The sequence below is a fragment of the Micropterus salmoides genome, unplaced genomic scaffold (genome assembly GCF_014851395.1).
Source record: "Micropterus salmoides isolate LMB-PRFRI ecotype aquatic unplaced genomic scaffold, ASM1485139v1 Ms_hic_scaffold_11, whole genome shotgun sequence".
Taxonomy (NCBI): domain Eukaryota; kingdom Metazoa; phylum Chordata; class Actinopteri; order Centrarchiformes; family Centrarchidae; genus Micropterus; species Micropterus salmoides.
The window spans coordinates 18894926-18917558 of NW_024040152.1; the positions used below are offsets into that span (position 1 = coordinate 18894926).

General features: G+C 40.4%; 2 protein-coding genes across 3 annotated transcripts in view; one reads left to right on the forward strand and one right to left on the reverse strand.

The window, feature by feature from the left end:
• Window positions 1-2973: 2973 nt before the first annotated feature.
• On the reverse strand, window positions 2974-7473 carry cpvl (carboxypeptidase vitellogenic like). Its single transcript, XM_038711667.1, has 13 exons — window positions 7337-7473; window positions 6981-7159; window positions 6752-6873; window positions 5724-5838; window positions 5564-5622; window positions 5353-5432; window positions 5178-5244; window positions 4812-4934; window positions 4513-4644; window positions 4208-4306; window positions 3937-4110; window positions 3495-3677; window positions 2974-3401 (listed from the first exon to the last, which is right to left on the reverse strand). The coding sequence occupies exons 1-13, from the start codon at window positions 7339-7341 to the stop codon at window positions 3303-3305; spliced, it is 1437 nt and encodes a 478-aa protein (XP_038567595.1). The 5' UTR covers window positions 7342-7473; the 3' UTR covers window positions 2974-3302.
• Window positions 7474-7526: 53 nt separating this feature from the next.
• Window positions 7527-22633, forward strand: part of chn2 (chimerin 2) — a 29736-nt gene continuing 14629 nt past the window's right edge. For both annotated transcript variants that reach the window (XM_038711668.1, XM_038711670.1), the window contains exons 1-4: window positions 7527-7660; window positions 8536-8683; window positions 9760-10056; window positions 17275-17313. In XM_038711668.1, coding sequence (XP_038567596.1) covers window positions 10008-10056; window positions 17275-17313 — 88 coding nt within the window. In that variant the 5' untranslated portion in view covers window positions 7527-7660; window positions 8536-8683; window positions 9760-10007. The remainder of the gene's footprint in view (window positions 7661-8535; window positions 8684-9759; window positions 10057-17274; window positions 17314-22633) is intronic.

Consider the following 22633-nt stretch of genomic DNA (forward strand, 5'->3'; position numbering starts at 1 on the left):
GTCTTCTGACGCTAAGTCAAACTGTCACCATGATGTCTTGGAGAGGAATATGCAAACCGGTGTAATGATGCTTTTCTTTCCTAGAAACGGATATGACTGTTAACCTTTTCCCTGTCAGCGGTATTCTTAGAGTGTGTTATAAAGCATGACAGTGAAAACGTGACCAAATGGAAGCAATACATCGCAGTATTGATCATATTCTCTGCCGTATGTCCACATCACGATCAGCATGGCCAAGCCACTCTGGTCTCGAGGACATACGATGCTGTTACAGCTACAGAACTGTACACTGTGATACCAGTGAGGAAGCTTGGGGATTTGAAACAAACTCCTCCGCTCTCCAGGACCAACTGAAGCTTTAATTACTGAGGCCTCTCTTTTTGTGCGTTTGTGCATCTGGATCCACATTTTGGTGGTCACATATAACATTCGATTACGTGTGTCTGCATAGTTTTGGGTGTGCATGTGAATGATATGCATTATGCATTTGTGTTTTGTCTTCTTTCTTCTGCAGAACAAAGTTCAGCAGGGGTGTAAAGAAAGAAAAACAAAAAAGTGTGTGAGAAAGACTATGAGCATGATTGTTTTGTTTTTTCACTGGCATCCCACTACTGGCAGAGTGGTTTACAGTTTCTAAAGAGGAGCAGTTTATGCCTGTGCTTTCCAAAATGTCACAATGTGCCTAAATCTTTCTTAAAATCTTCTGTTGGCTTACTGTACACAGCAAAGTGCCACTCATTTTCTTCAAATAGTCAAAAACATTTAACTCAGCATATTATTAACGAGTTTTCTCTGTTATCAGCTTTGTTGTGGATGTCTGCTGAATGTGAGGGCAAGACCAGTTGACTAAAGAGAGAAATACCCATTTACCATTTGACCTCTTCATCAATTTTTCTATCTCAGGCCTCCTCTGCAGTATCAGATTGGAGACAGATGATACTGGCTTGACCTTTTTTCATCCCCTTTCCAGCCTTGAAACATCATGCCTTCTCATTGAACACAACTCCTATTTTTCCTCTGTCCTATGACCAGGAATGTTGATTCATTAACGTGATGACCATAATGCACTGTGTTCTACAGGAGGTTGGATGACATACATTCCACTGACAGGTGGAGCAATCGCAGAGCTGTCTATGCACTTTGTCCTCTGTCGCGCCAGAGGGTTGAATAGCCATATTAAGGTCCGAGTAATTCTCAGTGAGCCCCCTTTTTCACACACCAGCGAGAAACTTAACTGTGTTTGGCTTTATGGAGAGCCTGTGCCTGGCATGCATCATACATGTCTAAGAAAATGGGAACCTAGAGCTCATATTCTAGGATAAGGCTCAATTAAGGACCGTGTGCCCTGTTAATTCTGTAAAAAAAAAAAAAAAAAAAAAAAATAAACCTGCAGTTTTGTCGAAGATGAAGGAAGCTTACATGTTAATTGAAAATCTGTATCCTCATAATTCAAGTTTTGTGGAAACATTCAGACTGTTTATGTCACGTCTTAACCTTGGAGTCTGTGTGCGCAGTTTGATATGTGTGGTGATGAGACAGACAAATAGATTCTCTTGAAAAGGGCTTTGCTGCAACGACCCTTTCAACTGAAGCTTGCCTTATTTCGTGTGAAAATGTGGGTATGACCTCAAAATACTTTCAACTGGAATCACTTGGAGGGTGTTGCTATTTTAGAGTTAAGATATGAAGTTTCATTTTTGACAGTGGATCCGTGTTCAGCAAAAAACATTTGTGACTGTAGAGGCAGACAAAAAGGACAGATGGGAGTGCAGTGAGTGTGTTTGTGAAAGTGGAGAACAATTCCTACACGTTAATGATGTTATAATTGTATTATTTTAAATCTAAAACTATAAATATTGTACATAATGTCATTAATTTCTGTTATCCTGTACATGTAATGCAACCACCTTTCTTTTTGAAGGGAGTAAATGTGTGGTACATGTTTGTAAATAATATTTGCATAGCACTTGCCTTTTGTTGTACGTTGAGGCTCATTTCAGCGCTTAAAATACATTGTTTATATGTAATGAACTGATGAATCCATTCTTTCCTGCATAACTTTGTACATTTTTTTTGTGCCTGTAATGAAATTGTCCCCATTTTGTTTTGTATTTGTACAGATGTTAAAGTGTCACTGCAGTTACATTACGGTATGAAAATAAAGCACTTGTTCTGGAACATAAAACTAACTGATGTGATTGGATGTCAAGAAGTACCTGTTACTTGAAATCTAGTGCCACAGTGATTTCCGGTAACCAGAATGCAAAAATGAACTGAGGGACATCAATTGAATATTTCGAGAATTCTATTTAAAAAAAAAAAAAAAAAAAAAGAGTACTCATGTTCAAACAAAATGATCAATAGTATTTCCCAATGCTTGTCCTTGACACATAACTGCTCATTAAATAGTTAAAAGCTTTAAAGGTTTAGAATACTCATTAATTATTGAACTGTCTAGACATCTTGATAGTTGCCTGATGAAATAACATGGCAGTTTACTTTGGTACACAAACATCTTTGTGGCATTCTGTCAGAATCACTTCAGAGCGCTGCAGCGTGTCAAATACATTTTAAAGCCACAACAGTAGCTGAAATAATATTAACCGAAATAATATTAACCAGTGTTTTGTTTTGTCGCAACATGCAAAGTGAGCAAAGATACTTTCTTCAGATATTCAGTAAGTTTATATTGTTATTAAGATCAAAGTTCAGATATTCAAAAGTGCTAATGGTATCAACTTTTTAAAAATACACTGACTGACCACAGCAGTTCTCATAAGTGTTCTGATGTTTTTTCATTTATGGGTATCCAATTAAATTCTTTTGGAGCACAGTGACCCCTGGTGGACATTTTGTTGACTAACCAAATACTACTTACTAGGATAAAATCCCATTCTTCTCTGTAATACCCTGCAACAGAAGCTATTGAGAAGAGGGTGGCAGACTGCAGTCTTCTCTGATTATTAAGACATATTTAGAAAAACAAAACATTTTATTTCAAGACAAATCAGCTGTGGTTCATTCTTTACATTTCCTCTCCAAAACGTGTAGTGATTGAATGCACCATAAGCTATTACGGTTTCCTTGCACAAATCAACAAAATCAAGCAAAACAATGATTTTCATAGAAACTCCTGATAATCTGAAAACTGCCATTTAATTTTCACCTAATTTTAATTCAAAATAATAATAAAATCAGCTGCAGACTCATGTACGAATCCAACATCGCCTGAGACAATCAAGATTCAATAATCACCAATATGCTCTCTGAGGTGGAGGTGCTTTAATCAGTGCTGAAACGCTTCATATCCAGCCTCGTGTTGAAAGGAATCGGTCAATCATATCAAAGGACCTCGCTGGCTGGTCATAGGGCAGAATATGCCCTCCCCCTCGGATGATTATCTACATGACAAGAGGACAGATTTCAGAATATTAAAACAAGTGTTTGTTGGAGTACTTTTCACATAGTTTTGACCATTGTTAGCATCTGCTCACCTGGTAAAACTCTCCCACTTGTCTCACGTAACCTGCCACTTCTGTGTCGCTGGGCTGAACCTTCCAGTGAAAGCGAGGGGCTGTTTTGTACTCGGCAGCCCCGGTCCAGTTGACAGTAGGCAGGAACCTCTCAGTCAGTGGGGCTGCTACAATGACATCCAGCTGACCACTGTACATTAAGACCTGGGTGCATGTAGAAATGGAAAACACAGAAAAACTGTCAGAGAGGTATTAGAGGGACTTTTGTAATAAATGGTGAAAAAAATTTAACATCATGTTTTTTTTTATACAAACATTTAGAGACATTGTTTGCGCATCTGATTTATCAGTTAGAATATTCAATCATGCTATTGCAATCTTATGCTATTGTCATATCACAACACACACAGTGGACCAAGGTACCATTGTACGTTGCTGCAGTGGATAATCCTACACCCCTCACCCTATAGTTGTCCATCAGCACCCCCAGCCACGGTTTTATGCTCTTCATGACATCCTCCAGAAGATGCTTCTCCACCTCCGAGCCGTTGTTGAACGTCAGGTTCCCCACATGGATGGCGCGTCGCACCACTGGCAGAGTCACAAACTGGGAGAAGTACTCCTGGTCTTCAGGTTCCTGCAGTGCACAAAAAGTATTGTTAGTAGTTTGTATATAAAGTTTAAATGTTTTTCTGACAGGCAGCTTTGAACTCAGCCAGTAGGTTTTTGAGTACCTGACATGTCATGTAGTTGAAGTAGTTGGTGCAGCCTGTAGCATTTTGGAAGAAGGACGGATATGGTTCCACGTCACCGTTCAGCAAGCTATCAAAAACCTGAAGTCAGACAAAACGGTCAGCTGAATCTCATTCACAACAAGGTTCTTTGATATTATTCACAATTTTAATGTTTGTCTGAGAAAGATATGATACTAAAAAATGGCATTAATTTATTCACCAATTAGAAATGTGTAAATACAGACAACCCAATTGTATTTGTTGTCGATTCGCTTGTTATGTAAGAGGCACCCAGCATCTCTTACCTGAAAAGCCTCCACCCACTTCTGCTGGTGGATGAGTTTAACCCCTAAGTCTGTCTGCTGGATGACGTACTGCCTTTGGAGTTCATCTATCATGCCCGTTTGGTACAGGAACTCACCGTAACCACCAAGCATCTGAAATGGAAAGAAGTAAAACATTATATCATCTAATTTTTTGCACATACATAACTGTACTGTAGATGTCCCAAAGAGCAACAAGGACAATCTGGAGACCTGAGAAGTTCACAAGTCACACAAGTTGAAAGAGAATATCAGAAAATGAGACTTTAACAGACACGCACCATTTCTGGATCACAGAGCCCGTCACCAATAGCCATCCCTATGAGGTTAATTTTCACTTTGGCAGTGGGGTTGTTTTTATGGATGTAATAAGAAATGGCAGGAACATACTTCCCTGCATACGACTGCATGGGGACAGAGAAGGTTTACACGGGTTAGAGCAATATTTTAAATAGGTAGAAGTTTTTTAGTTGTTGTTTTCAGACACTATTATGGTCTGGTGATATTTTAACAAGGATTTTACAAATCATACATTTGGAAACATTCTACTGTTATGTGTACAAGGTCAAAAGTCATTAATGTCAAGCTACTACTAAAAACGGCAACAATATTAATTTGCAACGCTAGAAAAGAAAAAAACGCCATACCTCCCCAGTTGCATAGAACTCATTGGATTGATACTCAGGAAAGAGCTGGAAAAACTGGGTTAAAGCACTGTTAAAGGAAGAGATGGGAATAAAGACTTAGAAGTCAAACATTAATCAAACACCAGACTTAAAGACCAAAATCAGAAGAATATTATGTTTGAGTTGGATGTTTTACCTGTACAGATCTCTGCCAACATCATCCTGATTCTGAGCAAAACCTCTGTCATCCTCAGTGAAGCTGAAGCCTGTTCCGACCTAGAAAAACAAACAGCTCTTCCTCAAAGACTTGTCAGTAAATATTCATGCACATGAAAATCCCCGATAAGCTGAGTAACCATGCATGAAATTAGTTTGAGGCTTTTGTGTGTGAGGAAAGCAATACGTACTGGATTGTCAATGTACAAAACTGAATATCTCGATGTCCAAGTGTAATTCCTCAAACCAACTGCAAAGAAAAAAAAATAAGCAGATCAGGAAAGCCAACTATACAGGGCTTAAGCTTATACACGTTTATACAAGCTTCTATAGTACCAAATCACTTCTTACCAGTCAAGTTTTTGTACACCACATATGGTCCATGTTCCACAAAGAGACCGAACATGGAGGTGCCACCAGGTCCGCCTTGCAGCCAGAGCAGGACTGGTGCTTTGTCTTGGCTTGCCTGTCAGTCAGAGCAGGGCACACAGAAAGCTGAGATCTCAGCACCACCCAGTGGTGACTTCAGTTTATTAACAAAAAAATTTAAATAAATAAATACCTGACAAGTGTCTTGCTTAGGGATAAAAATAATAACATTGGTAGATAGATGTGAGGCAGAGGAAACTGAACTTGGGTCTCCCACAACAAGATCTTATCCACTGCGCCATTGACACACAAGTTACCATTGCTAACTGTTTAAAGATAGTCAAACATATTGTTTATATTGTTTTAAAATGTACTAATCATTGTTTGCTTACATTTTTGTTTCCTCTGTTCTTCATTCCAGTCAGTTATATTAATATTTAAAATTTTAGATTTTTTTAAGACAATAGATCATCATGCATGTCTCTTGTCTCAGGAATGGGTTTAAATATGTGGGTGATGCACTAACTCTCATATAGTATGCATATTAGTAAACACTGACTCCTCTTAATGGTAGCTGTCAATCAAAAAAACAAATATTTTATGGCTGCAAGACTGATCTTTCATTCAGTGTCACAGAAGTGTCATGTTGTGACATTACTGCATTTAAGTATAAAAATACAGATATGAAACTTGGTTACTGATTTATAGCTTTGACAAAAAGATCTTGGAATATACCCACTCTTGCTTTAAGACCTTGATGGAAAAAGCGTGACTTTTTGAGTTTAGACTATGAACATAGCTGGCATTCCTGCACTGCAGCTGACTAAATACATACAGTTCAATCCTTATCACAAGCTGACTGAGGGCAGATAAAACACACAAAGTAAAATCAAGTTGAGTTCCAAAGAAATCAAGCACAAGAAAGACTATTTATCTCAAAATGCCTGCCTCATCCTTGTGCTCAGTAAAGTTTGAAAAGCCCCTGTTGTACATAAGAAGATTGGGCCTACCATCAGTGCAGGGAAGAACCAAAAGAAGAAATTGCTGTTGTATTTTTTATTGACAGTGAGGTACCCGGCATAGCTCTTGACGTTGGCACCTGGCAGATCTCCCACTTGACTTAGTTTCCTGGCTGGAGCAGAAAGAAAAGATGTCTGATTGGTGGCGCAGACAAACTGCAATCCAATGGAATGACTTGCGGACTGTAGTATCATGTCAATACTCTAATGTGGGTTATACCTTCATCTATGGCGCCCTTCTCCAGGTAAGGAGTGAGAAAGAGGGGAGACCCGGGGTCGGCTCCATTCAGGCCGCTGACACGGTGAGATTTTCGGCAGAAAAACGACGAGCAGCGCCGCGAGTGTGCAGAGTCCAGACAGGCCCACAGTAACAGGAAACTCAGAGTTTCCCCACACAGCCTGCGAAAATTAACAAAATACATATCAGACTACAGGCCCCGGCAAATGATGCGTGAACCTCACACACCGCAAGTCACTCAGATTGATTTCAAAACAGTCTGACCACAAGCACAGCACGTGTCTGACAGCAGGCTGGCTAATTGGGAATAAAACAAGTTTTAATTCATTGTAACTCACCTCATGTTCACTGTTATTTCTATTGCAAAGGGAACAAGTTCAGCCTTTAATCAAATAAGCGTCTTCCATCCATGGACTGACGGGAAAGTGTGAATCTGTCGCTGGCTAGGTCACATGACCAACTTTGCATAGGTCACGTGACATGTAAAATCACGTGGTCGTTGTTGTGACGCAGCAGCGTTTCAGCCCTATTGTCGGTCTTGCAGGAACTCCCGACCTCTTAACTAAGTAAACAGAAAGATCAACGTTTCTTTTTTTGATTTTTTTTTTTACTAAAACAGCCACTGAAAACAGAACTATTTCAGAGTAGATTAGTCTGACATGGTGAGTAAACTGTTTTCAACCGTTTAACTAGAAGACAGGATACACATAAGAAGCACGATTGTAACGTTATAGTATTGGTGTGTTCTTTTGTATAGGCTACACTTTTGTGTATACATATACAGTTTATGATTCTGGATCATTTGAGGGCAAGCAGGTCTGCTAATGACCAATTTGCATTTAGTGCAAACGTTGTCGGCTAACGTTACTCAGCATTTGGTAGGCACGCCAATTTACATGGACATAATGTTACTTTAACATTTTTGAAGGGATGTTTTTGCCTGTTCCGTGTATCTTCACAAAAAAATGGCAAAATGAAGTACCTATAGGTGTACGTTACTTAGCCTATAACTACTAAAATCACAGTGAAGTAAAACTATAGGCTATAACTAGGTCAGGTGCTGGTGAGGTGACAGTTAACAAAAAAAATAAATATAGTAATAAATCATTGAATGAATAAATTATCAAATTTTAAATGGGGTATTTCATAATTGAATTTAAGCACTCATTGTATTTCCTGTTCAGAACAAAGTGCTAAAGTGCTCTATTTAAACTTGCTACCAAAACAATGCTGAGTCAGGATTTGTAGCTTACTATACACTTTATATAATTGGGTAGTATAAAATCTAGGACCCTATTGCTACATGACTGTGTTGGCTTTGCCTCTCACTGTAAACTAGGGAATACAAATTTGGGTGAAGCCACATAGGCTGTGATAGGCTGAGACACCTCCCAAGAAAGCAAAAACGCCCCAAAGTCAAATCTCCTCAAAATAGCCACAAATTAGAGAATGCACAATTAAAGTTTTATTGTGGGATTTGCCTCTATTTATTGTTGTTGTTTTTTTTTGATGATTCCATTGTTTCCTTCCGGCCCAGCACCAGACAGCAGACAGAGGTATTTTTCAGGAGTTGGTGGAGACCAAACCAGAGTGAAAAGACCACTGAATAATGGATTTGGATTCATCAGGTGGCCAGAAGCGCAACTCCAGAGGGATGATAATGTTGCCCCATGTCTGTTGGATGTGTAAGTTGGTAATTTTTTAACAAGTTAGCCAGAATTACTTTAGTTGATAAGGCTGTGTGTTTGTATGCACCAGTGGCCTAAAATTGATCCATGCAGCTTTAAACATGTAACCATGTATGTAAAATCACTCACAATGTCTTATTGGATAGGCTCGGCTTGACAATGTATGTTTTGAGGCAGACACAGCTTGTTTTCTTTTTTTTGTGACCAGTATTTGCTTACAGTTTAGTTGCACACTGGAAGCTGCCCACTACAACCACACCATATTATGTGTTGGTCATTGAACATCTACATTGGAGCTAGGAGGGCAAAGCGTCTTTCTCAAAGGTATATCAGCAGTAGTAATGACAGTCAAGGGAGTGCTCTTTCTCAGTTTTTTTTGCCATTTAAACTGGCAAACAGCTGGTCACAAACAAAATTAAAATGACAGCAATTCACCCAAGTTGTTTCACAATACAAGATGAGTAAAAGACAGTAAAATTAAGGCATTATAGGAAAGTTAGGGGCCTGGTCTTCCAAACCTCCCTTTAAAACCTGTAGTTAATCTCACACAGACACCACGTTCAGTTTTCTTCAGTGTGATCCCAGGGAAATGGGAAAGCAGCCCCACCAGATGGCGCAAAAACACTGACATTAAGTCTGGTCCTGTCAACATAAAATTATATAATATGACATTTGATGAAAAATGCAATGCCGAAGCTGGAATAATTAGGTATAGGCTACCATTTGCATGAATCTCATATAACCGGGAGTTTAAAACGTCTGTTTTGAATTCTGCAAACAGAACTAGAGTCGGTTGATTTGGGATTTTTTTGCCAGCTGGGGTTGCTTACATCTGGCAACGCTAGCTCCAAACTTTCTCTTTAAGAAGGCGCGTCAACGCTGCAGTGTAGTGTGTTTATTGCAATTCTTAAAGTGGCACATGGAAACCATGGCTGATCTCTACATGGCACAAATCTAGACCTACACCTTTTTTTCTGCCCAGTGTGAGGAAATGCTCTGGAGAAAGTGATCCGAGGAGAATGTTCCTGTAGCTTGGCTGACTGTTTTTGTTTTTTTTTAATCTGTGGCGGCAGCACCTTCAGTGTTGCGGCAGCGTGAGCTCCCCACCGAGGCGCGCAGCGAGCCGACTGGGAACGATCGGCGGATTCAGACAGACGAGTGGTGGGCTCGGGACTCCGGACGATACATGAAATAGTCACCGACAGAGTCGTCAAAGGTGAAGCATATTGGGGCGTGGGTGAAATGGAGGCACCGCCGGGAACGAGCTGCTGTGAGCGCACCTTGGCCAAGCGGGAGTAACCGAGCCGTGAGACGGGTTGGGATGGCAGCGTCCAGTAACTCAAGCCTCTCAGGTTCATCTGTGTCCTCTGGTAAGAGTTCACACAATCCAGACTCATAGAAACTGAGGCTTTGCATATAATGTATATTAGCCTTAATAACAATAATAGTAATAATAACATTCCTTTGTGAGGAGTTTTTCATTGTTTGTCTGTGTGCTTTGAAACGTGTGCCTTTTTTTTTTGACTTGAATCAAACTTTTAACATATGCTCACCACCACCATGCACCAGGAAATGTCACATCTTTTTATTTCCTCATCTGCATCTCACATGTGCTTGGTAAACATTAGACAAATAGACTATTATTGTAGAGGCTTCCAGTGACTGCTGTGATTTAGGATGAACAGTAAGTGCAAAGCATCCCCATCTGTTATATCTGGATGCACTGGTGGAAACATTAGAGGGAAATGGCACCTTCTGTGTGCGCAGAGATTATAAGGTTGTGAGATGCAGTCAGTCTGACATTGGGTTTGGATGTTATCATTAGATTGCCAATCATCTCCATAATTCCCTTACTGGCTTTTCCACTTGGCTGGCTTTTAGGGTTATCTTTGGCCTGTGTAGTGTACCATTTTCGCAGCACTAGACTGGGACATTTTCTGACAGTGTAAAAAAAATTAATATGTTATGCTCCAGTGACAAATACAGTTATAATGCTACAGTGTTCAGAAAACTCCAAAACAACTCCTGTCTGCTTCTAATGAGGTATAGTTCAACGAGGAACACCTATTATATATTTGTAAAAAAAATTCAGTTCAGGGTCCAGTTTTCACAGAATGAGAACAGAATGTGGGTTAGCAGCTGTTTAAACAAACTCAGAATTAAGTAGCAGCTCCATGCTTATCTCTATGTATATCCTATTATGTGTTGATAAAGCGCATTGCTCATGTTTACCAGATTATAAAGTACAAACTCCACTATCACAGTGCTGTTTGATGTGGAAACCACACCAAAAACCAGAGACGTGTGTGCGGACGACAGTGTGTGTGACAAGAGTAGGGAGGGGCTGTTTATAATACCAGGCTCAGCACTTTGGTTTATGTTTGCTCTGTCCACCGATATTTTATATTGTGCTGTGAAGAGTCACATCTACAAAATGTGTCGTTATACTTTTTCCACCTCCAACGTAATACATTGTTTAAACATTGCATGGCAGAGGTATAGGTTTCTTACAGGGTGAGGACATTGTATACACACTGTTTGTTTTTCTTTCTTACTCTTCGCATCGCGATCCCACCACACAGAAGAGTCACATTTCCCATGGTACAGCCCAATGGGAGAGACAGTCGTTTCCAAGCTGATATAGCCAGTGGTGACCACATGCTTCACAAAGCATTATCTCATATGTGCATTTCAGAAAGGAGCGGATTTACTGTTTGACCACTGCTGCTTTAAGAGGAAAGTCTTTTCTTTCTGTGGCATTGGAAGGTTGTCATTACCGTTAGGCTCTCAATATAATTATCAGAGGTTACAAGCTGCACCGCTGCCAGGGATAGAGTGGTTGTCACAAGGGTATTATTATTTTCATGCAGAGCTCTTTGGCAGTCAGACACAACATTTGAATAATCTTGTCTATGAGGCATATGACTCAAATATGAATCTTGGCTCAATTTTTGCTCCATATTAGGTCGTCTGATCTGGCTGCAAACAGAATGCTCTTGCTGTCCTTATTTTATCTGCTTGTAATGTTAGGTCTGGCTAGTAATCCCCTTCGGGGGCTGTTTTTTGGGGGAGAGTGAGTAAATAAAGTTCATCCAACCAACTAATCCAGCTAATGGCAGCTTTTTGTGCTGAGTACTGATCTATGATAATGGTGATTATATTATGGGAGCATTGATTTATTTCTGTACTCCCTGCAAATGATCGAAACAAAGGAACAATGGAATGCGCACAAACCACCTTGCAATGTATGGACTACATTTTAAATATATAATTAAATTATTTTGCATATATATATATATATATATATATATGACAGTTTATAATTGCAGCCTTAATACACAGGTGATAAATAGTAGATGCACCCTACATTTTTGAGGCTTGCCATAATAGGTTGACTGACAAACCAAAATGATTGCCAAGAGATTGCAACATTTATGTTGCAATCTCTTCCTTTGCCTGGCTGCTCATCTAAATCAGGGAGATTCCTACACATTCTTGGCACGGGTGGGCATGGAAGCATGTACTGTACCAGCAGCACACCATTTGCCAGACGGCTCCAGGAAGAAAAAGCTTTTAAAATAAATTGAGGGATAGAGCATGAAAGTATGCCTTCAGCACCAGGCCTTAAATGACAAAATTGGTCAGGGAGGCAGAATTACAGCCATGTATTACAGAGAGGCTGTCTGCTCAACACAATCCTGCACATGTTTCTGGCAAATGCTGCAGTTCACCTCGGAATCTTTCCACCACATGTATTTGTTGTCCTTAACAGTGTAAATCATGTAGGACTGGATTTTGTGCCATGTGTACTGGCTTCTGCATGTTTTACAGCATCAGCGAGGGAGAAGTTCACCCCCCCAAGTATTCCACCTCTGGTTGTGCTTGTCCCAATAGTCAATCCTATATTTAACAGACTTTCTCAGACAGACACATGGAAATATCAGAATCAAATGACTAAATTACTCATTTCTCTCATCTAAACTCACTGAGAGTTGTTGTTAGAGTTTGTTTCACTAAATACTTCCAGCCCACTAGCACACAAACACACTCCAGTGAGGCACTCATACCTGTCGCATATTATCTGGTCAGCACAAAGGCAGTGCTGCTTGGTTTGGAGCGGTGTAATACACAGATGGTCTCCCTGCTGCAGTTCTGCTGTATCCCACTGACGCACACTGTGTGTGCGTGTGTGCGTGTGTGTGTGTGCATGTGTGTGTGTGCATGTGTGTGTGTGCACGCGTGCACTCGTGGTTCTACTCCAGAATGTGTTCTGTCTGTGTGTCATTCATGTCTGTGAATAAATACGGGCTATAACTCCTATTTAGGCCTTAACATATAAATGTTTATGCATTTTTTTTAAATCAAGAGGTAATTAAGTTATTTTTTGAAATTCTATTTTTGTGTTAGGTTTGTCAAATGGCCTGTTCAAATTGCTTACTTCACAGCCAACATGAATCCCATTTGCATATGATACCCTTCAACTTTAGACACTCACACATTAAAATTAGAAAAACTTCATGTTATTTGAAATACATGGTAGATCTACAAAAGCCGTGACAATTAACAAAAATTAGGTACTAATTTCAGACATGAATCTGTGAGGAGCCATCTAAATCATCCAGGTAGCCCACTGTTTGATCAGCAGCAGCCCACTGGACTTTTTGGCACTTTTTCTGAATGGCTTGTTCAGCTCTAGCAGAGCAGAGAAAAATACACTTAACTTAAGTAACGATAATAATGACCCTCAGGATCAGTGCAACCGGAAGAGACAGAGATCACAAAGGATTTCATCATTGTGCAACACACTCATAGCCTGAAATGAAAAAAGATTGGAGTTGCACCAATGCACAGTCCACAAATTCATTCACCATCTGCCTCTCAGACAGACACTCCGGCCCCAGCATAGATGAGAAAGTGAACATGGACACATGAAATTGAAATCAACAGGACTTGTGATAGCTACCTGGTCGTCTCCAAGGAGACCGACTCATTTCCTCTGATGTTGAAAACAATCAAGTTTTAAGATGTCTGTCTTGTTTTAGACCTCTCCTTAGCTGCTAGGTTAGATGTGTTGCCAGCATTTTTAGATGGATAGCAAAGAAGATATGGTGCAGTGACAGTTGTGCAACTTGCAAGACAGTATTCCATGTGTTTACAGATGCACCTTGAAGTCACATCTAGTATTATTTAGTAACCAATAAATGGAGGACAGGATAGATGTTTTTTGTTTTGAGCCAACATACTGGCTGAAAAAGATGATTTGCAATGTAAGATTTTAAGTGTTGAAAAACTGAGAACAACTCAAACGCACACGGTAATAATATTTATTTCTGTAGTGTTAATTTAAAATATCACCATTAATTATGTCCACTCTATTCTGATGTTTCAGTCTTTTTAAAGTAGCATCAACTATTTTCTCTGTGGCACAGTACATGTTGATAGAATGAGAAATTCCCAGTGGTGTAATCAAAAAGCCTGTCCCATGGTAAATCCTCAAGACGGTCCTATGTTATGTGGGTATGTTAACCTGTTTTGTCGTCTGCCTGTAAAGAAATGCTTGCCTGACAAAAAAAGTTACATATATTGTTACAATATACAACAACCGATCAATGTCTGTCTGTGGTTGGGAAAGGGAAAGTGAAACATGATCATCTCCATATTACCGCTGTACCTACTGTTTCACTATCCATGTACAGCAAATAACCCCTCCCAAAAAATTACACGTTATTACATTGCCAGCCATGTAACATTACATGATTGCTCTCCATCTGTTGGTATTTGTTGTTTTTGTGGGGCTGTAGGCCTTTTGCAGTAGGGCTTTTAAGTCAAAATAAAACGATTCCATTAGTTGTGTCACCGCTAAATAGTCTAGTGGGAAATGTTATTTAGACTTGACATTATGCTACCTGGATAAATGAGATGACTCTACACAGATAAAGCTAAAGTGAGTGATACTGAACACGATTCTGCACAGGTCTTAAAATGCTCTAAACATGTCAACCATGTACTCGTTATACTTCAACACAGGCTATTGTTTTTATGTGCTGAAGTTAAAAACTTTATTTTTTTTTGCATGTGCAGACTCTAGAGCAGACGTTATCTCAGGGATGAAAGTCTTAGATGAGCTTGATCTTCATTCATCACATATTCTCTTTGTCACCAAAGCAAACACCCGCCGGTAATTATTTTATTGAATGCCTCTGACTGATGAGTAATGGAGGGCACCACAATTAATAGCTTCTTCGGGGGGAAGAACCCTCTGGCTGCTCCAGAATTTTAAATTCTTCCTGATCATCAGACGCTGCACAATCTCGGAGCTACTTAGAAAGTCTTTTTGATGTTCTGTTTCTGTATGTGTTTGCGTGCGCATGTGTTTTGGTTGAGATTGGGTATGTAGTCTAGCCTGATGTATTTGTGTGTATGTTTGTGCAAGTGTGTACCAGCATTTGTATCAGAACCCACCCTTAAGAGCTCCCTTTTCTGAGCTGAAGCCGCTGCAGAATTCCAGACTGAAATGCCATTCGTCATTAAAAAGAATCAGATTGAAAAGAGAATACTTGGCAGTCAACCAGATGAAATCGCATTCTTTAAACAAGCCGCAGTGGAATAAATCTTTCAGACTGTTCTCAGTGCAATACACAGTGACAAAGCTTCAGTGTTAGGACAATACATTTTCCGAAGCAGCTTGGCCACACATCAGCAAACTGAGCCTGAAGCCTAGTTATTTGTATTCGAAGGCAGACGTTCTATGGAGGGCTTTAGCAACACTCGCTCTCAAAACACTGACTTCTCAGTCAAGCTGCTTTTTCATCATTTACATAATTATTCAGCATTTGATCATATGCACCTATCTTATCTTTTTTTCTGTGGAATTAATTCAGCTCTTTCCGGAGTAACCGTGCTATTAAGATGCGAAGCAATGATGAGCTTTTGGAATGTTTGATAGTGTTGCAACCAGCCTCCAGTTAATCTCCTGCTGCAGTGAGCAGAGAAAACAGCATGAATGAAATGCTCTATTCGCCCACTCCTCTAGTGTCAGTTAAAAAAGATAAATAAAGCACCAGAATAATACAGAGCCTTTATGCACAAAGAGAACTGGTTTTAACAATGATGACATTTATATGAGGAAGTTTCACAATTTTGCTGCCCGCACCTCAGTGCCCACATCCAACAAGTGCTCACTGGTTTTCACACCTTCTCAGGTGTGTTTTATGTTTTTCCCTCTAGCCCAGAGGGGTGTGGCGCTAATCTGCTGAGGAGTGCAGAGGAATGTTTTAAATGAACAGCATGTATTATCTGGACCAACATGATTCATTATTCACACAGTCGGTTTTAGTCTTTCAGCAGTGGTGCTGGGAATTTAATGAGAGGTATTACGCTAAACATTGGAGAGGCAGATGAATCATTTATCATCATCACAGGTATTTCGTGCAGTTGGCAAGTGGGATCATTTGCCTACTTGATAAATAGACCACAATGATCGATGTGAGTGGGTCCTACCCATAGACTGTATAAAAAGGTCCTACCGCATTACAGTGTGTTGGGCATACTCATCAGGCAGGACATATATGCAATAAAGTGTTTCTGCAAATGTATCAAAACTTGTAAATATTATCACAAATGAATAGCATCACATTATGATGTTAAATGATTGTTGTTACAGGCAAAATTATTACTTTCTGTTGGGTCTACCTTGTCTTAACCAATGTGTTTACAAAATATCACAAAGTAATACAGAAGCACCATCATTATTTGAGTTTGAAGGTTCATACTTGACCTTGGAAATAGTACTGTGACATAGCAATTCTCAACAAAGCTTTTAACAGCATCTCTTGGCCTTCCTCAACATACGAAGTATTTGTGGTATGAGATGTGGGTCATTATTATATTGTTAGTAAAAGTATGCTGAATCTTTTATGTCAACGTGAGGCCCAGACATTTTATTACATTGCTGGCAGTGTACTATAGTAGCACATTTTGCCACATTTTTGACTCATTTAGTGACACGTTTTATTACAAGTCATTACTTTACACGATAGGTATGTACTTTGGTAAATTATCAGCTGCTACAAGGGCATTTACTTCATTATCCCCTCTCTAACTCTTTTCAAGCTATAACGGCACTCCATCATATATTTCAGTAATGTGTTCACGTAATCATAAATCAGCCACCACATTTCCCAGATAAAAGTCTTCCTGTGGGTGACGAGCTCTAAATTGTATTTGCTTATGTTAATTTTGCCGTGTTTGTACTCATTTCTTAGAATAGAGTGTTTGTTTTTAATATAGATCAGGTGTGTGCCCACACAATGTTTAGCAAAACAAGCCTACATCTGCATTGATTGTCCTTGAAGCAGATACACTGATTAGAAGTACATCCCAAGAGGCAGCTGCACAGCGTGAATCCATATGCATCATTATTACAGAGGGATAAATAATTGTGACATAATCATGGTGAAGGGCTCACAGTCAGTCCGCTGGGAAAGGGATATAAACGGATGTTTTAATGAGAGAAAACAGGGCACAGTCTATTAACACCACAGTGAGTTCCTAACAAACTAAACCTGCTTTATTTTTGTGTTTCACAGACCCTGAGGATTACCAACCGCCCATATGGAAGTCCTACTGTGAGTAATTAATTCATTTTATATGCTGATTAGCAATGTTTTAACCTGCCTTTGGCCTTTTAGTGTGTTTCTTTAAATAACGGCACATTTATTTGTGATTCATAAATAACAGAGATGTTTTTGCAACACTTTGAAGAATTGGGTTTTGTTGTACATGGTACAGTTAGATATGCTGCAGGTTTCAAAAGGCTATGCACACATGCTCAACACACATGCGCACACACTGAAACACACTCACCCACACAACGAATTCACACATGCACAAATGCAAAGCAGCGGATTCCTGATCTCTGAGTAAAATAGGTTACCATCACTGTGGAAAATAAGATTTTCTACCTGCAAAAAAGGCTCAGTTGAAATGGGGTGCTGAGAACACCCACCTCGTTATACAATGTTTTTGCCATGTGAGAGTAAGTGGGTTGACTCCTGTATTTGTTAAAGCAGAGCACAAATCCAGCTGGAAACTGTGCCTGTCCTGATTAGAGTTTAACCAATTACAGTGTATAGCTTTTATATACATTTTTCTTCTGTATTAAATATCTCTTCTGTATAATTTTCCAATAATGCTGCTCCTCTGAAGTCTGACATCTACTCCTGACTCCACTGGTCCTCTGCTGAGGTATTTTTAGAGCTCACTGTGTCACAGGAATGGATGATGTCCAGATCTTGCTGCTTGGCTTAAGTCAGCCTGACAAAACATGAAAATTCACAGTCAGGAGTCTTCCTTCCCCCTGCCTGGAGAAGCTTAGCTCAACCTCACACAGTGATTCTGTTTGCCGTAGCACCGGTTTTTAGGCATGAGGACACTGTTGTGGTGTTCGGTCCTCATCCACATCTCAGAAGGTTATAGTCTGCCAAACATGCATCTAGGAGCGAGTGCATTACAGTATAAAACAGAAAAGATATTATTCTGTTATTGTCACACAATTTTTATATAGAGTCTGGCTTAGAAATGTGGAAGTGTGATATGAAGAAAGATACTCAGCTACTGATTAATCCGTGTATGGTTCGGTCTTTGATTATTTAGTTTCAACCGAATCAGAAAAAAACAAAAACCAACAAAACCAAGTAAATTTTTGGTTTTTGTGTTTTAAAACCAAAATGGAAAAATATTGATTTTGATATTTAATGGGTCCGATTTATGTAGCTTTGTGTGTTACACTTGATAAACCTGCAGCAGATACACTTGGGCGATGGCGGGGCCCAGTAATTAAGATGAGCTTGAACATCTACATAAGTGGGTTTTTAGTTTTATTTTTAGTAAAAACAGGAGGCTCAGTTTGTAACTCACTAGCAACTGGAGCAGGAGCACCTCAGAATTTGCCTGAGAATCCTCCCGTTTTAAGATTTCTTCAGTATCAAATAAATTCACTGATAGTTGTCAGTACATCCAGTGGTGCACAGCAAACATGAACGGTTATTAGTTAATTCGGCGAGCTTTATAGTAACGAATCATACACGGATTAAAATGTTAGGGTAATTTTCATTCAGCCTCTCTACACTGTTTCCACCTGAGCTTTATTTTCTTCGTGAGATGGAAGAATTTAGAAAGTTGTGCAGCGCTGCAGAGAGCCTCCAGGTGCAGTAGGACATGGATTATGCGTAAAATCAGGAGCATCAGACTTCATCCAGCCAGAGGGAACGACCACTGACAGTCCAGTATGCTGGTTCCACTGGCAACACAACCCATAGTAGGTCTACCGGACAGGGAGTGGGGCACTGGAGCGTACAGGGCGAGAGAGAGGAGCTTCGTGGGAGCTACCTGGCGCGCTGTGGACGGTCGGTGATCATTCCCTCTGGCTGGATGAAGCCGGAAGCTTCCAATTTAAATGAAGGGCAAAAAATAGCATTGTCAGTATTTCAGAGATCCCCCAGAATATCACAAATAATGTTTTCAGGGGAGCTTATGTATTATTAAGAGCATGAGTCTCCTGATTCAAAGTCCGGGTTCTGGCCTTCCTTTCAGCCCAACCACGTCAAAGGGCTGCACGATTATTCTAATCGCAATCGCGATGTAGTCATGTGCGATTACATAACCGCATCACTATAACCGTGCGATTTAATAAAACAGAAAAAAACTGTGTGACACTCTTCAGTGTGTGCACTGCACACTGCTCAATGTTTTATAAACAGTGTGCCAGTAACGTTTAAGACAACAACCTACCGTAACCCTCACTCCCACCCCGCCCCGCTGCTAATCATTCAAAAGCAGCATATTCGGACTCATCACCGGAGCGACGAGAGAAATGCCGGCCGCTCTGTGACAGATACAGAGATCAACTGCAGCTGAAGCAGTAGTCTAAGACAGAAGAAAACTAGGGGAAGATAAGGAAGGTTTGAGTTTGTCTTGCTACCATTTAACGTTAGCTGTATCGGTGCCTTTTGTTCTTCAACATGTTAAAATTTTCACAGAGCCGACATGCTTGTCAGTCACTTTTCCTCAACGACCAATCACAGCCTGGATGGGGTGGGACATTAAAAAAAGTTTGACGTGCTACAGCAAATCATTAAAGAGGTGGTATTATGCTCATTTTCAGGTTCAAAATCTTATTTAGGGGTTGTACCAGAACAAGTTTACATGGTTTAATTTTCAAAAAACACAATATATTTCTCATACTGCACATTGCTGCAGCTTCTCTTCTCACCCTGTGCGCTGTACACTCCACTCTTGAGCTACAGAGTGATGCATCTTACCTGTACAAAATGTTTGTTGAGAGTTGCACATGCGCTGTTCCCAGGTAAGGACTATTAGCCAATCAGACGCAGAGAAGGGCGGGTCGTAAGAAACAAGGTAGTGTGATCCAAATCAAAGCCACTTCAGACTGAGACTGTAACCTAGCAGATGGTGTAAGTTACTACCAGTCCACAACCACACAACATCATTGTTCCACATCTTACCATCAGGACTAAACATTGAACTGTTACTGGTGTTCTAACGATCTATGCTGCCTTGCTAAAAAAAGCAACATAGTGCAATTCGATAGACTCGACTCTACTCGGCCCTGCTCCGTTTTCCATTGCAGGTAGTACCCAGAGATGGTATGTAGCTTGTAGTCATAGCGACGCCACACACAGCTGCCGCGACGTAATGTTCAATGCGACACACACACAACAGCGATCCACACAGCTTTCTCTTTTTTAAGTTTCAACATTTCAACATTCCTCAGAATGTAAAGACAGATAAGCGGTATGAAAACCTTCCAGCTGTGTTTTCCTCTGCCGTTGTTGCTGCAGCGGTCTGTGTGACGGCGGGAGCAGAGGGCTCTGTGAGCGGGCGGCTGGCCGGCCTCACACGCTCCTCCCGCGGGTTGGCACAGGCTTCCCCCGCAGCCACTTGCGGAGCTCCTCAACTCCGAAAATATTCAAGCACATTTTTGTTCCGCCATCACTTCTCGTAAAACTGTCAATATTGGAAATCTAACGTTACACAGCTGATTTCTCACCTCAAAACTTCTCAGAAGTGGATTTAGTGATGAAATTACATACGAAAACTGTAAAATATAAAACTTTCTGTTACTGGCCTCCAGTGCACACAATGATGATGCAGTGAATAGTGATTCTGTCTGACCAATCAGCAGTCTGTCGTGTTTTCACGTTACATTTTAGTATCCCTCAGCTCGCTTGGAACCTCGACTGAGGTGAGGTGAGGTGATATGAAAAAAGGTACCTGGAAGCAGGTACAGGTACAACATTTCTACAACAGAAAACCAAACAAAGGCAAGTTGAGCCAAAGGGCCTCCACTCAGACTAGCTTGGTTTGAGGGCGTGCCTGACCCAGCTAACCGCTTAGCAAGCTTTATGACCCGTTTTCATTGTGATGTCACAAGTAAAGGAAGTGAAGGGCTGGACTACAAATGAGCTGTTTTCAAGGGGTTCAGAGCAGTGCTTACTGTGGGAGATGGGAACTCCCTTTGGGCTGGACTTTGGGCTTTTTCACTTTGTAAACCTGTTACATGCACAAAAAAGAAATATAGCTCAATAAAGGAGAGGGAAAAAGACCAAAAGCATAATACCACCTCTTTAAATGTTGAACAAAATGATTATTAACAAGTTAGTACTTAGCATTAATAAATTAGAGACCAATGTAGAGCATTTTGCTTGCACAAGGATTTAATGAATAAAAACTCACAGAAATGAAAAAAAAAAAAAAGACGACTTACAATTGCTATACATGTCAGAGGTCGCACGCCTCTGGAGCAACTAGGGGTTAAGTGCTCAGGGACATGGTGGATGGATCACAGTGGGGGATTGAACCTGGGTCTCTCACACCAAAGGCATAGTATTATCCATTGCGCCATCACCACCCCATTATTTAATATATAATTGTTATACTAACAGTAAACTATTAACTAAACAGTATACTCTTTATTTAATACACTCATGTACAGTTCCTCCTCCAGGTTGTGGATAGAGTCTCTGCAGTGGACAGATGTACACTGAGCCTGTGCCAGTGTGCCCATATTTGCTGCTTCTAGATGCCTCCTGTTTTACTTGTTATACAGTGAGGAAAATAAGTATTTGAACCCCCTGAACACCCTGCTGTTTTGCAAGTTCTCCCACTTAGAAATCATGGAGGGGTCTGAAATTGTCATCGTAGGTGCATGTCCACTGTGAGAGACATAATCTAAAAAAAACCCCCCAGAAATCACAATGTATGATTTTTTAACTATTTATTTGTATTATATAGCTGCAAATAAGTATTTGAACACCTGTCTATCAGCTAGAATTCTGACTCTCAAAGACCTGTTAGTCTGCCTTCAAAATGTCCACCTCCACTCCAGTTATTATCCTAAATTAGATGCACCTGTTTGAGGTCGTTAGCTGCATAAAGACACCTGTCCACCCCATACAATCAGTAAGAATCCAACTACTAACATGGCCAAGACCAAAGAGCTGTCCAAAGACAGTAGAGAAAATTGTACACCTCCACAAGGCTGGAAAGGGCTACGGGGAAATTGCCAAGCAGCTTGGTGAAAAAAGGTCCACTGTTGGAGCAATCATTAGAAAATGGAAGAAGCTAAACATGACTGTCAATCTCCCTCGGACTGGGGCTCCATGCAAGATCTCACCTCGTGGGGTCTCAATGATCCTAAGAAAGGTGAGAAATCAGCCCAGAACTACACGGGAGGAGCTGGTCAATGACCTGAAAAGAGCTGGGACCACCGTTTCCAAGGTTACTGTTGGTAATACACTAAGACGTCATGGTTTGAAATCATGCATGGAACGGAAGGTTCCCCTGCTTAAACCAGCACATGTCAAGGCCCGTCGTTTGCCAATGACCATTTGGATGATCCAGAGGAGTCATGGGAGGAAGTCATGT

Excerpts from the sequence above, each read along its gene's own strand:
- cpvl (XM_038711667.1), bottom strand. Across the intron at positions 4,935-5,177 it reads AGTTCTATGCAACTGGGGAG|TCGTATGCAGGGAAGTATGT; the intron begins GTATGGCGTTTT and ends GTCCCCATGCAG. Across the intron at positions 4,645-4,811 it reads GGCTCTGTGATCCAGAAATG|ATGCTTGGTGGTTACGGTGA; the intron begins GTGCGTGTCTGT and ends TTTCCATTTCAG.